Raw genomic sequence first — 14,861 nt, forward strand, 5'->3', positions numbered from 1 at the left:
ACATGAGAGGAAACTTAAAGCCTTTCTGTTCAGTCTGAATCCTGGAGGACATTAGAATAAAACAAACATGAATAAAAGTCAGAGGACAGGAAGTGCTCAGGCTTTAATTTCAAAATAAAGGTTTACAAACAAACAGAAAGTGGAGCTTCATTCTTAGTGTTACATTCCGTTTGTGGAGATGATAGAAAAATACGACTTCTGTGAAACACAAACAGCCTGATTCCACCGTCAGAGAAACCAAAACATCAGAGCAGCAGCTCGATGGAGATGGGTAATAAAGTTTAAATAAAATTTAAATATTCCAAAAACTGAAGATTTGAGCCGATGTTGGTTTTTCTGCGGAGTGTGAAGATGCTGATGAACACAAGCGTGCGTCCTGGCTGTGGGGTTAGTTGTCATCAGGGTGACGCGCCTGTGCCGAGCACAATCTGCAGGTCGGCAGGCAGCGAGCTGATGATGGAGGCGATGAAAGAGTCGAGTTTGTCCATCACACCGTCTCTGAGCTGCAGCTGCTGACGCCGAGCTTTAACCTGAAAAGCCACACACACTTCCTGTCCTCAAAAACTAGACTTTTGACATGAAACCAACAAAGAAGAAGCAAACGATCCTAGTTGCAGGCCACCACCTCACTTTGGATTAAACCCGGATTAGGATCCTGAATTATTATCATAGCTTCATTTTCACAACAAAGTTTCATCTCTAAGCTTTAAAACAAGAAACCAGAAAATATTTTTCCCCCAGTCTCCTCTGTGGCCCAGGACAGCATTATCTCCATCACAAATATGATGGATTTTACGCCAAACATGAACTTTTATTACAGGCAGACGTCCCAGCGTTAGTGAACGTCTTAGCGTCCATGGTCAGTGAACGCATTGTCATGTCCAGCTTCAAACTTCCTATCTGTTAAGTGAGCCAAAGACATTCTTCTTTGGCTCTCGGAGGAGGCGGACACACTTTTTCTCCTCTCCCTTATCTTCCCAGCTTATGTCCTTGTCTAGTCTCGTGTTTATTTTGTATTTTCCCTGAAACATTCTCTCACAGTCTGTTCTCTAAAACCTAAAAGAGGAATTATGGATTGGATCAACTGGTCCCTAAATGCAATTGACACCCCTTTCTCAACGAGAAGTTTGGGCTTGGGTGAGCTTGAGTGCTGAAGATATCTACCTATTCGGAACCATGGTAACAGGGTTCTGGCTGATCGGAGCTGGCTTGGCCCTGACTTATCGAAGAATTAAGAAAGCGGAACCGGCTGTTCAAACCCCCACAAGGCTTCCCGCTGGGATTGGAACGATGGGAGAGGCGTGAGTTTCTCAAAATGGGCTCATTGAGTCAGCACGGATAAGATCTTGGAGAGGCTACGGCTGCTGTGAATACTCAGAATAAGATCTCTGACTGCAGACTGGATACGTCTCGGAAGGGCTAGCTCGGAATAACATCTCTCTGGGCGCAAATTGGATGACATCTCGGGGAGGCACACTGCCGTGAGTTCTCAGAAATTGGCTCCTTGAGCACAAGAAACGACAACATCACAGAACGCAAGTATGGCGAAGCTCGCGGCTCTCCAACGGGAGATTGAGAGACCAGTGTTGGACTGTAGAACTGCTTTGAAATTCGTATCAGCTGTTCGCACTAAAGTAAAAAGCACCATCACTTATGCGGATACCCCTTTGGCGCCAGCTGCAAGGCCGGAGCTGAACAAAACACCCTGATAACGACTGTGTTTAGTCTGTTCCTTCCCATTCCATGCAAGGCCACCTGGGTTGGCTGGAAGACTGTTTACTTAGCCTGGCAGGGCGAAGGACACCGTCTCAGCTGAATTATGGACACGCACACACATACATATACTGATACTGATAAGCACTCACTGACGCATTACCCTCCCTACCCCGGATCCAACGCCACCTCCAACACTTAGCTCCCCTCTGATGTGGACATCGGGTCAGTTGGAGGCGCAGTCGAAAGATTGCAGCGGTCCCAGATCAGATGTACACACTGGAACTCTTTCCCATGTTGCTTGTCTGTGTTTATTGTGCTATGGTGTGTTGATATCTGTGCATTCCTGTATTATCCTTCTGTGTTACACATTTCAATGTTTTTTTCCCCTTGCTACCTAGCCTGACCTGTCTCCCCAATGTGATGTTTGTGTATTGTATGTACGGTCGGCAAGGTCTGTCATCTCGGTTGTGGGCAAAAGACCTGCAACTGACAAATAAACGCTATCTCTCATCAAACTATCAAACCAGCTCACTTTTGATTTAACTCTCAGGTAACTAAAATCTTTTTCACCTGCAGTTTTAAGTTTTACTTCTTCAAATTAATTTTTATCCTAAGCTTTTTACCGGTAACACAATTTTACATGAAACTTTTTTCCTCGCTAACAAACTTCCTGTTGGAACTCACCAGCTTCTCTCTGAACTTCAGAATCAGATCCACAACCTCCACCTCAGATTTGTCTTTGGTCCATCCCAGCAGGTCCTGCAGAGGACACACCTGGATTAGGGGCTGCACAGCTGGTTGATGGTTGAGCATTTTCGCTCAGATAAATTACCGCATCGCAGATGACCTCCAGGTGGAGACTCTCTAGCTTCTGTGTCATCTCTCGGTGGCGGTGACGGTACCAGCCGTCAAAGTTCGGAGACCTAAAGAACTTCCTGAGATGGAAACAGGAAGTAGAAACTTAAAGATAGGAAGACAGAAAACACCTGGATCACTCACACCCGTGAGGCTCACCTGTACAGTCCTATCCAATCACCTCTAAGCAGAGAGGTGAGCTGCGGGCCCGCATGGTCCAATGTGGACAGGAACTCGTCCTGACTGAAGGGGCGGATCTGAGGCGGAGTCTGAATGGAAACACAGGAAACGTGTAACACAAGATAGCACTGTGACCTCATCACCACCACTCATTTCCTGTTTACCTTCCAGGGCGTAACGGATCTCTGCAGGGGCATCAGACTCGCCATGTAGCGTTCCTATTAGACAAAACACGCTGCTTACTGAGAACTGCTCTGTGATTGGACAAGTTATGCCTACATCATAAAGTACAGGCAATGCGAGCTGATTGTGCAACTACTTACCAGGGGGATAATGAAACTCTGCGTGAGCTCCAACAGGTGTCGCCTCAGGATGGCGCTCTGCACCTCCGACGGCCGCTTCCTCTGGATCCCCTGCAGGTAAACAGTCCGTCAGCGACACTCTGCATTACCTGTGTGTGCGGTGTGCTCAGGTGTGCTCACCTTCAGCAGCCTCTTGATCAGAATCTTGTCCTTGTGCAGAAACGTCTTGTAAGCCGTGTAGATTCCTGCCAAAACAAACCTTCAGCATGACAGACATCTACCTGAGCTCAGGTACAAACACGGCCCCACCAGCTTACCTGGTTTGGTGTCAAGCGTTTTCAGCTTAGAAAGTTTTTTCACTTTCACCTGCTTCGGTAAATCACCTGGAAGACATCAGAGACAGGACACATACGTGAGTAAAAGGTCACAACAAGAACGGCGAAGACAACAAGAACGGCGAAGACGACCTGAACAGCACACGCCTGACAGCCATGACACTTCACACGTACAGGAAGCTCACAGTGAACACGCAGGAAGAGGAGGAATACGGCGTACCTGCCATCTTGACCTCTCCCAGCCGGACGATGTGAGGCCAGCTCTGAAACGTCTTGATGAAGAACGGGTTGGTGACACCCAGCACGACGCTTGGTCTGAACAAGAGAAGAAGAAAAAGGTAATCACACATAAGGCTGAAACATCTGTCGACCGCTTTCCTAAACTTAGGCTTTAAGTGTCCCAAGGGTGTGTTTACAGCACAGGTGTGTTCAGGCTCCAGGTGAGCATGACTCACGGCGCCTGCGTCCTGGTGGTGTACTCCCTGAACTCGCTGTCATGGATGGTGAAATAGGGTCGGAAGTCACAGCAGAACTTCAGAGGGCTGATGGAGCTGTGGACACACACCGTTATCATGGTAACAACAGAAACACCATACTCTGATTGGATGCTGGGGGCACGTTGTGACCCCTCAGTTACCTGATGAGAGCCAGGACTGTTTCCGAAGAAACGGTGGGAGATGGAGCCATTATGACAAGCGGCTCCCCGAGCAAGGTAAGTTCCCAGAGCATCTGCAGGTGGATTAGAATGGACTGGAAACACCTGAGCAGGACACAGGTGAGACTGAGATTGACCAATCAGAGAGCACACCTACACCTGAGAAACATAGAACACCTTAACGAGTACTGACTTAAACAGGTCCAGCTCGTGGATGGTGGGCAGGAGGGTCGGCACCGGCAGCAGGTTCTGAGCATGCATACAAAAAACTTTACTAACAACAACAAGAATAAACATTATTAACAAGATCAAAGCAACAAGACCTCACCTCTTTAGCCGTCTGTCGCACCGGACTTCCCCCAGGTTTGTCAAATTTAGAAGGAATCCTCACCTGAAACACGAGACACACAAACACCTGTAAACCACATCCCTTCTGTCACCTGTGAGCCAGGCCACTTCTCTCCTCACCTGTAAGATAACGCCCAATACGGGCAGGTTGAGGGTCTGCCCAGGTACAGGTGAAGGCCATTGGTCGATCTCGTTACAAACTTCGGGGATGAGCAGAGGAAAAACACGTTAAGGACCATTCTGAAACCTGATTGGCTCCCAGGTATGATCCAAGCATGATGTCATTACCTGCTTCAAGGCAGGGCTCATGCTTCTCAAAGAACTCAGGTGCAATGGTTTGCATCAGCGAGTGGAACAGGTGAGTGTATGGCAACCTGGACACCAGCACCAGGGACTGAAACACAGAGTCAAATGACTATCACCATCATGACCACCTGTGAGCAGGTGAATACAGGTGAACACAGATGTGTTTGGTGACCTTCTGGAAGTAGCCCCTCTTCACAGAGACATCCTTCACTTGTCTGAAGTAGACGTAACCGAAGAAATGCGCCGTTTCTCTCTGACAGACAGAACAGAAATGTTACGCACCTGTGAGGCTGAAGCAATCAGCCATTCAGGAACCAGGTGAGTCTCACCTGCAGTGTGACGGGAGCATCACAGTTGTAAAGGTCGTCTCTGAGCCTTGATGTTCGGCGACCGACAGACTGACGGAAGCGGAAGCTAAACTGAGTGTCCCCAAGGCACCCTGGGAAATAACAGACAGCCCACGTGACCTCTGACCTCCAACCTCTGACACCTGCAGTATTAATTAGCATTACCTCAGCTTACCTGAGTACGAGTCAGGGAAGGACAGGTAGCAGATGCTGGTTTTCTGTCAACACGAAACAGAATCAGTGAAAGTGTAATCAACAACACTTACAGGTGATCAGGAAGCTGAAGATATTTACCTCTTTCTCTGTCAGCTTCACATCTTGAGGATAAACCAGCTGAAAGTAAACACAGGGGAAAACATTTCAGAATCTGCAGAAAATTCTGATGTTTTTAAGTTTTTCCAATCTGAGATAGCAAGAGAGGATTAATTTAACTTGCATGTCGCCCTTCGTTATCCACAATCTTCTGATGAGCAGTTGCACAAAAAGTATAGAGTCTATAATATTTGAAATGGAGTTTTCTACATCAGGTCTGCAGATATCTTAAACTCAAACCAAACCCCAAACAAAAAAACAATAGTTTAATTTAAATGTATTAAATTTAAGATTAATACAAAGAAATCACACTTCAAATCGATTGGTTCTATGAGCTCAAGAGCAGTCTGATATTGTTATTATTTGTATTATATTACAAAATCTGTCAGAATAATTATGAGGAAACAATGCGTTTTTTAAAACACGGATTGGTGCTTCTAGGCCAACATAGCTGTCTTTAATCCACAGATACAACTCCTTGAGTCCCACCACCAAACCGAGAATCCTGCTGATTTTACTTCTGCTGCCTTCCACGGATCCTTAACTGTCTCCTCCATTCAGTGTCTCAGTCATTACCACCTGTCCTTTACAGAGTATTCACATTTTAACACAGCATTCATCTTTATTTACCTCCACCATAAACTGAGCAACACCAGGTACAGGCAGGACAAGGCGAACACTGAGCGGTCAGATTTTAACACTGGTTGTACGCTGATTGAATGAAAGCTGAAGAGACGAGAATGTTTTCAGCCTGGTTAGTGTTTACCTGTTCAGGTGCGTTTCTCCACAGATCACATGTAAACAAAGAATTCGGGGGGGGGGGGGGGGGGGGTTTAATGGAGTTTGGTACAGACAGAGGAGCGGCTGTTTTTCAACTGAAATTACTCATCAAACCTCCGATCATCAATGATCAATCATCATATCGATCACTAGCTATGCTAGCGATGCCAGGCTAACGTACCTCAATTGCTTGTCCGAGCTCCAAGTCGAACGTAACGACGCACGCGCACTCCAACCAGGAGGAGAAGCGGGCCCACCGGCTGCGGCTTTCCGCGCGCCCCGCCTCCTCCTGCTCCTCGTGTCGGGGAGAACCGGGACCGTCAAATGGGTCCATCACGACCGGACCAAAACGGCAGCAGCTCTGCGCATCACCATCCGAGCCTCCATCAGCGGGCAGAAGCCGGAGAGAGCTCCCCCTGTTGGACAAGAGAGAATGAACCCACACACACCGCTGCTGGAGAAAATCAAAGGCTGCCGGCTTTTATTTATTTATTTTACTAGTTTTTACTTATTTTTACTGCCTGTTACCCCAACAAATACATCCACACAAGTTTGATCTCTTATCATGAACAAATCACTGCTTTCTGTAACCGAAGTACCTATCGGTGCAACTGGTTGATCAATCAGTATCAATCATTTTTTGAAAACTATACCGATTTACTTTGACATATTTCAAAGTATATGTCACCCATCCAAGTTAAATGATTCATATTGAAAAACAATACAAAGCTGGAAAAAAACATTTTTTTTTTTTTTATTTAACACTGCACAGTTTGTTATTATTTAACACTGTACATACAAAGGCACACCGCCTCGATCTTGGACTTTTATTGTGAAAAGGCCGGTCCGGATGCGTGCGCAGCGTGTTCCGGTAGATTACCGGCCACGCTCAGCTCTGTTCTCCAGTCTCTCAGCTGTAACCGGACTGAACGTCATGTCTGACCCGTGCTCCTTCTCCTCGTTCACCAGGTGCGTCACCAAGCACCTGAACCTGCACCTGCACCTGGACTTCGACAGGCACGTGTTCAGAGGGAGAGTGGCGCTGACTGTGGAGGCGCTGGAGGACCGATTCTCTACGCTGGTAACGTCAACGGGACGCGGGGGGTTAGCCTCGATCTAACGGAACCTTTAGTGCTCACCAGAGTCCAACTAAAATCCGCTGGATTTAAGGGGAGTGCGTGCTTAGAGGCGGGCACGAAGAGGTTAACGAGCCGGGTCACACTGACGGTTCGTCGGGTGTTCCTCTGTGATCCGGCACCGTGCAAACGTTCAGGTGTGCCTGATGATTAACTTTATCCCCGGGGAGTACCGGTACCTTAATTCCAGCTGTTTTTAAATGGAGTCTGGTTTTAAGGCGTTTTTACAGACTTATAAAAACAGTTTGTCACCTAGCTTTAATAAACTAACCTTACTATTTTAAAGTTTTAAATCGTGATTTCACAAACTGAAGCTTCACGTATTTACGATATTTAAAACTAACTGATATAAATCATGTTTACTTACATTTTTACTTAATTATTGATCTTTATTCGGGTTTAATAACTGCTTTATTAAAACAAACTCGTTAACTTTAACCTGTTGTTTTGAAAAAACTGTGACAGGTGAGTGTCGTTCAGATAGAACAGGTGTGTCCAGGCTAAGTTCTTTAAATTCCACAGAAGCCCCTACTGGAATCTGTTGTTCAGTTCACTATCTGTGGTTATTCTTGTGCTTTGTTACTTCACCATCGACTCTCACCTGTGAGTGTCAGATTTCACATTTTGAATCAGTTTTGTAAATATATTCAGAGCATAAAAACTTAAAATGGCTCTTTTCTGGATGGAGTTTGGCGTGACACCAGTCAGCTGAAGCCCTAGACCAGGGGTCGGCAACATGCGGCTCCGGAGCCGCATGCGGCTCTTTAGTCCTTATAGTGCGGCTCCGCGTGGTTTGGGAAAATAAATTAGTAATAAACAAGTATTTAGCTGAAGTGTATTTTATTTATCTTTTTTTTTAACTTGTAGTTTTAAATTGGAAGATTGTTGTGATATCGAAATATAAAAATAAAATTATATCCTATTATTTTTTCATCGCTCAAAATAAGCGTCACACTCGCGGAAGTACCCGGTGTACCCGCCGAAACGCCGTGCATTTATCGAGACTCACACTTCACACACGGTTGCTGTACGCATACAGCCGGCTGTAGCTTTTCAGCTCACAGCCCGACACACACCAACAACAGCATAGATAGCGCAGACGTTAAGGTGACGAGGCGTGATTGCGGGTGCCGCTCAGGTGCGTCCGCCTCCCCTGCAGCGGCACTGCACACCACGCCCGCCACACACATTAACCAGGTAAAATACATATTTAGGAAGAATTTTGCAAATATCTATTTTTCTTTTTTCACCAGCATAGTGCTTTTTTTTAGAATTATTTTTTAAAAGTCAGGTCAAGGCTCCAAAAGCCCAAAGGCGATATAAGGGTGGTGGCTCACAACAGTTTTTGTTTGCTACATGGATCATTTTAGCTCAGCTGGGTGTCTTTCCTTTTGTTATATTTCTTTAAGAGTTCAAAATGTGTTAATTAGATAAATAAAATGTAAATTTCTCTGTAGCACTTCACGGATTTTATAAGCAACAAACCTTAGTTGTTCACACAAAACATAAAGGTAAAAAACAAAATATATAGTGTTATCTTCATTTTAGATGTCAAAAAGTATTTGCGGCTCCCAGTGTTTTCTTTTGCATGGGAACCGGGGCCAAATGGCTCTTTGGGTCCTAAAGGTTGCAGACCCCTGCCCTAGACTGAAGTTTAATAAAACAGGTGTGCAGGAGAGCAGACTTTTCTCTTATTTGTTTTTAACAGTTTTCAAAGCTCAGGTTTGATTCTGCAGCTGCAAGACGGTCACCTGTAGAAAGGTAAATGTAACATTAAGCCCCCAGTGGTTTTCTGTCTTTCTACCTCCGCAATCTCCTCCCTTTTGCACCCATCTTTGGGTGCATGGTTGCTTAAGAGGTTAACCCTCACCTGTCCATAAGGCAGACAGACACACAAGTAAAATAAGGTTTTCTTTGAATGGACTCTGGCATGACGTGGCTGAGCTTTAAGACAGAGTGTGTAAGGTGACCTTTGTGCAGGTAGCACAGGTGAATATTTATCAGCAGGTTCAGATGCTGACGCAGCAGCTCGGTAACTGGGGTTTTCTGTACCACAGACTTTGGACAGCAGTGACCTGAGCGTGGTGTCGGTGACGGCCAATGGGCAACCGGCGCGCTTCAGCCTGGGGCCCAAACACAGCTTCAAGGGGACCCCATTGGAGATCACGCTGCCCTTTGACCTCTCCAGGTGACTCTGCCCTCCTCTCTCTCTGTCCTTATGGCCTGTCTTTTCTAATTAAACTCTAACGTCTGCTGTCCAATCAGAGGGCAACATGTGATCGTGGAGGTGACCTATGAGACGTCTCCATCAGCAACAGCACTGCAGTGGCTCACGCCTGAGCAAACTGCTGGGAAAAAGCACCCCTACCTGTTCAGCCAGTGCCAGGTGAGCCATTTACCCTCACCTGAGCTATATGCAATATAAATTATTAAAAATTTCATGTTTCAATTTGAATTCAGAGAAATTCTAGGTTTTTTCTCTTTTGAAACCTTTTTTAAGTTATAAAAGGTTAAAATAAAAGTTTTAAATTGAAGTTTACTGTAAACATATTTTTTGTTGATTAAACCTGAAACGCTGCATACGAAAACCTTCAACAGAAAAAAAAAGTTCCACTTTTTGTGGTTTTTTTGTGAACTGTTGAAACTTTGTGAAACTGCAGCCATTAACAAACTACTTCCCTGTTATTCTCGTTTTCTACCTTCTTCAAACTGATTTCACTGCCTTGTAAAGTTTAAAGCCTCAGTCTGCTGCAGAGCGTCCTCTGTACAGACCACCCCTGAACACAACGTGCAGCTAACAGCCATGGTGCCCTCTGTGCTGTCTTACAGGCTCATCACTGCAGGAGCATGATCCCCTGTCAGGACACCCCATCCATCAAGCACACCTACTATGCTCAGGTAAACAAACACCACTGACATATTATTGATTATTAATTATTAAAATTATTAATAATTGTTAAAAAAAACAAAAGACCTGAACAACATGCATAGCATCACCTCAGTGCCCAGAGCCTGATATTAGTCTCTCAGGTGTGTACTTGTATGTATGTGTGTGGGTACCTGTCCCTCAGGTGTCTGTCCCTAAGGACCTGGTGGCGGTGATGAGTGCAGTGAGAGATGGACAGGAAGTCGATCCTCAGGATAGTGGTCGGATCATCTACAGGTTCAGGCAGACGGTAGGGGGAGTCTCTTTCTTCTCTTCATCACCTGACATCATCATCACCAGGCCTCAGGCGTGACTGTCCTCTGTTTGACCTCTGATCTCAGGTGCCTATGCCTTCCTACCTGATAGCCATCGTGGCTGGAGCTCTGGAAAGCAGGTACAGATTGTCTTACCTCTTCTGATGTCACAGCATCAGCTTCAGCAGGTAAACTTAACTCTGTGCTCTGATTGGTTGGCAGGGAGATTGGGCCAAGGACCAGAGTCTGGTCAGAGAAAGAGTTTGTGGACAAAGCAGCGTTTGAGTTCTCCGAGGTGAGAACCACAGACACACTGAGGCCACGCAAACAATGGAAAGAAGACACACAGAACATGAGAACATACAAACATGAAAATATGAGAACATGTAAAACATACAAACATGTACACAAAAAAATGTAGAACATGCCGGACATAGAGAAGCTGGAGTGATGTTCGGGTGTTCCTTGTCTTTCAGACCGAAGCCATGCTGAAGACAGCTGAGGAACTGGCTGGACCGTATGTTTGGGGTCAGTATGACGTCCTGGTTCTCCCTCCATCTTTCCCCTACGGCGGCATGGAGAACCCGTGTCTGACCTTTGCCACGCCCACCGTGCTGGTATGTACAAACAGGGCGCCAATCAGGTTGTTCATGATGTGTCAGTGTCATGAGACTGTTAGTTCTGATCAGCTGTTTCCTGTCTGTTTTCAGGCTGGAGACAAATCTCTGTCTGGTGTGAGTACAAGACTCTTCCCACCTCACCATGTGATCATGCATTATAATTAAATTACCTTCCATACCTGTCTGTGACTGTGTATGTGTCCTACAGGTGATTGCCCACGAGATCTCTCACAGCTGGACTGGAAACCTGGTGACCAACAAGACCTGGGAGCATTTCTGGTAAACAAACAAACGGGTGGAGCTCAGCTCAAGGGTCTCAGGTGTTTGCAGAGACGTGTAGAGAACCCATGGATGCCTCAGAAGATAAAATCTTAAAACCAGTTTTGAGACATGCTCTAAGTCACAAAACCCGATGCAGCAGAACAGGCCCACATTTGCTCAGGTGTCCAGGCACTGTGTAGGTTTTCAGAGTGAAGTCAAAGCTTTGGGACAGACACTTTGTGGAACTTATGGGTTCTCTGAAATGGGATCAACTCATGGTGGGGTTGGTTTATCTGGAAAGATTCACTCTGAGGTTAGCTGAAGAAAATCATCCAGGGTGCGACTTCACAAAGGCAGAACTCATTAAGAAATACCAGCGTTTGAGGGTCAGGTGATGCAACGTATCGGCTGACCCGATAGCTCGCTGAGACCGTCCTTTTGAAAATCTTTGATTTACTTTGGCTTTCACAAGGAAAAAATCAGACAAATGTTACAGCTGATTGACACTCAAAGTGGTGGGAAGTACTGTAAAGGATTACCTAGGCAACCAGACATTGCATTTTCCACTATCGACTGTCGGCTCCAACAAGATGCTTATTATTACGTCATTATTTGATGTCAGCATGTTTGTGCCATCAGGCTGAACGAGGGTCACACGGTCTACCTGGAGAGGATGATCGGCAGGTGTTTGGAGAGCGAACAGTTCAGGCAGTTCAAAGCCATCGGAGGCTGGAAGGACCTGCAGGACTCGGTGAGAACTCAAACATTATACACCTTCACCTGTGTCACATCCACAGTCTGACATGAGGCACGTTTTCCTTCCACTCACCTGTGCTCATCATATCTCAGGTGAACTCCTTTGGAGCCAACAACCCTCTGACCAACCTGGTGCCCAGCCTGCAGGACGTCAGTCCTGACGATGCCTTCTCCTCCGTGCCGTACGAGAAGGGCTTTGCTCTGCTGTATTACCTGGAGGAGCAGCTGGGAGGGCCAGGTAACACCTGCACACTCCTGCACACTCACCTCTTTCCTGCTCAGTTGCTGACACACCTGTTGATCTGTTTTGCTCAGAGGTGTTCATGGGCTTTGTGAAGTCATACATCCAGCGGTTTGCCTACAGCAGCGTCACCACAGAGGAATGGAAGAACTACCTGTTTGCCTACTTCAAGGACAAGGTGAGGAACAACTGGACACTCAGGCAGAGTTACAGTGACTGGAGGGAAGGAACATCAGCATGGCAGGTTTTGGTCAGAGGTCAGATTGTTACAAGAAAAGACAAATATTTACAGAGTGATCAGGCAGAAACTCCAGATGTGATAGATAGGTGGGTCCAAAGGTCAAGATGGAGCCTTGAGATGAGTTTTTGTGTCTCAGGTGGACATCCTGAACAAGGTGGACTGGAATGCCTGGATGTTCACACCTGGGATGCCTCCTGTTAAACCTCAGTAAGTACTCAGACTTCCATCTGGTCTCTGATTTCTAAAAACAATCTGATTCCTTTGTCCTGATTGGCTGTTGTTTCAGATACGATACCACGATGGCTGACGCCTGCAACGCTCTCAGTCAGAGGTGGCTCCAGGTGAGACCTGAATCTGGTGAGGACTCTTTAGAGTGATTTTATGTTCAGGCTCAAAGCTCCATCCTCTGTCCCCGTTCAGGCTAAAGACCAGGACCTGAACAGCTTCAAGCAGTCCGATGTGAAGACTCTGTCATCCCACCAGGTCATCGAGTTCCTGTCACTACTACTGCAAGAGGTAACCACACTCCACATTAACTCCCTACAGTCAACTTCCGGTCACTCACCTGTTCCTTCCTTCAGGATCCGCTCCCTCTGACTCACGTGAAGAAGATGCAGGTGGTTTACGATCTCAACGCCTATATGAATGCAGAGATTCGCTTTAGGTGAGTCTTTCAGCAGGTATAAATGGGACTTTCATTTCAAAACCTTCCCCTCCTTAAAGCCTCTTGGTGATTGGCTGTGCTCCCTCCAGGTGGCTGAGGCTGTGCGTCAGGTCCAGGTGGGAGGAAGCGGTTCCACTAGCGCTGAAGATGGCGACCGACCAGGGCAGGATGAAGTTTACACGACCACTCTTCAGGTCCTTACACTTCAACAGTAGTTTCACTAGAACAACATCACTGACCTTCATGTTTGTTTTTACTGTTTGTTCTATTGTTTCTTCTGTGTTTGTACTGTGCCTTTACCATTTTTACCCTTCCACCATTAAAGACTTATCAGGTATTATCGTCACCCTCCCGAGGACGTGGCATGAACACCTAAGTTTGTGAGTGTGATAACTCGAGAACAAGATGACATAAGAATTTCAAATTGGTCCCATAGGTGTATCTACTAAAAATCTCAGACGAGATCAAGCTGACTAACCTCGGCCTTATTGCCAAGGTCAGAGGTCAAGTTTTCTAAAACTCTTGCAATGCAATAACTGAAGAAGGTTACCTATGGTTTTCAAATTGGACCATAGGTTTTCAAACATAGGTTTATACTAATAATCTTGGATAAGTTTGAATCTGACTGACCTCAATCTCAAGGTCAGAGCAAGTTTTCTGAAAATCGTGTTAATCTTATAACTTGACAACACGGTGATGTAGGGTTTTGAAATTGATAGCAGAGGTGTGTCTGCTAGGAGGCAGCACTGATTCTCTCACTGTGTTTCTGCTGTTTTAATCATTGTGGCTGTGCTTCATCTTCAGGGAGGTGTTTAACTTTGAGAAGTTTCGTGATGAAGCTCTTCAAGTGTTTCTGGCTCATCGAGCGGGGATGCACCCGGTCACCTCCGGACTCGTCTCGAAGGACCTGAAGGTGGACGTCAGCAACGCCGCCAGTCAGTAACAGCAGAAACGAGTCCAGAACCAGTCAGAGACCAGTACCGATCAACTTCAGCGCCAAAGCAATATTATATCACAGCTGTTGTTTCTTGGCTGGTTCTCTCTGATTAAAGTTTAATTGAATCCTCTTTTTCCTTTTTATTCCTTTCAAATATTTCGTCTTCAGCAGAAAAACAAGACGATTTTATAAAGAAATAAACTCTGAGTAAACTTTGGATTCTTGTTGTTCATTCAGATCTCAGCTGGGGTCACACAGGTCATGTGTGATCATGTGCTGTTTGTAGTTTCAGTGCTTACATTTTCACTTTATTCTAATTACACAAGTAGAAAATCACTGGGATTTTTTATTATTTTAGGCATAAAAGGTATGAATGTCTGAAATACTTAAAAGCAGGTCTTAAGTGTTGCTTTAAGCATTCATAGAGGATGATTTGTGTTTCACAGTGAGCTTAGCGCTCCTCACACTGACATGTGTCAGTATTCACACTGATGCAAAAAGAAGACCTGCAGTAACTGGCCAGAGAACATACAGGAACAAAGAGCTAATGTTACTGTAGCACATCCACACACAACAAATCAGTCATCTGGAATTATACTTTTAAGGTCACCTAATCTGGTGATCAGTGTATTTCAATATCATGAAAAATTACCTCAAATATTTGAATGAAATCTCTAAAACAAAGTGTG

General features: G+C 45.6%; 2 protein-coding genes across 4 annotated transcripts; one reads left to right on the forward strand and one right to left on the reverse strand.

The window, feature by feature from the left end:
• Nucleotides 1-78: 78 nt before the first annotated feature.
• Nucleotides 79-6,558, reverse strand: dennd6b (DENN/MADD domain containing 6B). 3 transcript variants are annotated; one of them, XM_085138497.1, is made up of 20 exons: nucleotides 6,318-6,558; nucleotides 5,339-5,377; nucleotides 5,220-5,262; nucleotides 5,027-5,136; nucleotides 4,870-4,950; nucleotides 4,680-4,785; nucleotides 4,512-4,591; nucleotides 4,372-4,434; nucleotides 4,237-4,292; nucleotides 4,026-4,148; nucleotides 3,844-3,939; nucleotides 3,609-3,703; nucleotides 3,371-3,436; nucleotides 3,234-3,298; nucleotides 3,075-3,164; nucleotides 2,916-2,969; nucleotides 2,731-2,840; nucleotides 2,549-2,651; nucleotides 2,401-2,475; nucleotides 79-530 (listed from the first exon to the last, which is right to left on the reverse strand). In XM_085138497.1, exons 1-20 carry the CDS (start codon nucleotides 6,468-6,470, stop codon nucleotides 399-401), a joined length of 1,740 nt encoding a protein of 579 aa, XP_084994623.1. In that variant the 5' UTR covers nucleotides 6,471-6,558; the 3' UTR covers nucleotides 79-398. The 3 variants fall into 3 exon arrangements, with proteins under 3 accessions (XP_084994623.1, XP_084994625.1, XP_084994624.1); XM_085138499.1 differs by lacking the exon at nucleotides 6,318-6,558 and adding an exon at nucleotides 5,987-6,111; XM_085138498.1 differs by lacking the exon at nucleotides 6,318-6,558 and adding an exon at nucleotides 5,875-6,111.
• A 413-nt stretch (nucleotides 6,559-6,971) lies between these two features.
• Nucleotides 6,972-14,389, forward strand: lta4h (leukotriene A4 hydrolase). The gene is made up of 19 exons (XM_085138496.1): nucleotides 6,972-7,217; nucleotides 9,330-9,460; nucleotides 9,538-9,658; nucleotides 10,102-10,170; nucleotides 10,344-10,448; nucleotides 10,540-10,592; nucleotides 10,675-10,747; nucleotides 10,929-11,069; nucleotides 11,163-11,186; nucleotides 11,281-11,351; nucleotides 11,973-12,084; nucleotides 12,183-12,327; nucleotides 12,405-12,508; nucleotides 12,708-12,778; nucleotides 12,858-12,912; nucleotides 12,992-13,087; nucleotides 13,153-13,235; nucleotides 13,325-13,429; nucleotides 14,040-14,389. Exons 1-19 carry the CDS (start codon nucleotides 6,987-6,989, stop codon nucleotides 14,176-14,178), a joined length of 1,929 nt encoding a protein of 642 aa, XP_084994622.1. The 5' UTR covers nucleotides 6,972-6,986; the 3' UTR covers nucleotides 14,179-14,389.
• The last annotated feature ends 472 nt before the right edge of the window (nucleotides 14,390-14,861 follow it).

This window comes from Neolamprologus multifasciatus, chromosome 17 (genome assembly GCF_963576455.1).
Source record: "Neolamprologus multifasciatus chromosome 17, fNeoMul1.2, whole genome shotgun sequence".
Classification (NCBI taxonomy): domain Eukaryota; kingdom Metazoa; phylum Chordata; class Actinopteri; order Cichliformes; family Cichlidae; genus Neolamprologus; species Neolamprologus multifasciatus.

Excerpts from the sequence above, each read along its gene's own strand:
- dennd6b (XM_085138497.1), bottom strand. The coding sequence starts at position 6,470 with ATGGACCCATTTGACGGTCCCGGTTCTCCCCGACACGAGGAGCAGGAG. Across the intron at positions 5,378-6,317 it reads AGCTCGGACAAGCAATTGAG|CTGGTTTATCCTCAAGATGT; the intron begins GTACGTTAGCCT and ends GTTTACTTTCAG. Across the intron at positions 2,652-2,730 it reads GATTGGATAGGACTGTACAG|GAAGTTCTTTAGGTCTCCGA; the intron begins GTGAGCCTCACG and ends TTTCCATCTCAG.
- lta4h (XM_085138496.1), top strand. The coding sequence starts at position 6,987 with ATGCGTGCGCAGCGTGTTCCGGTAGATTACCGGCCACGCTCAGCTCTG. Across the intron at positions 9,461-9,537 it reads CTGCCCTTTGACCTCTCCAG|AGGGCAACATGTGATCGTGG; the intron begins GTGACTCTGCCC and ends CTGTCCAATCAG. Across the intron at positions 10,171-10,343 it reads AGCACACCTACTATGCTCAG|GTGTCTGTCCCTAAGGACCT; the intron begins GTAAACAAACAC and ends CCTGTCCCTCAG.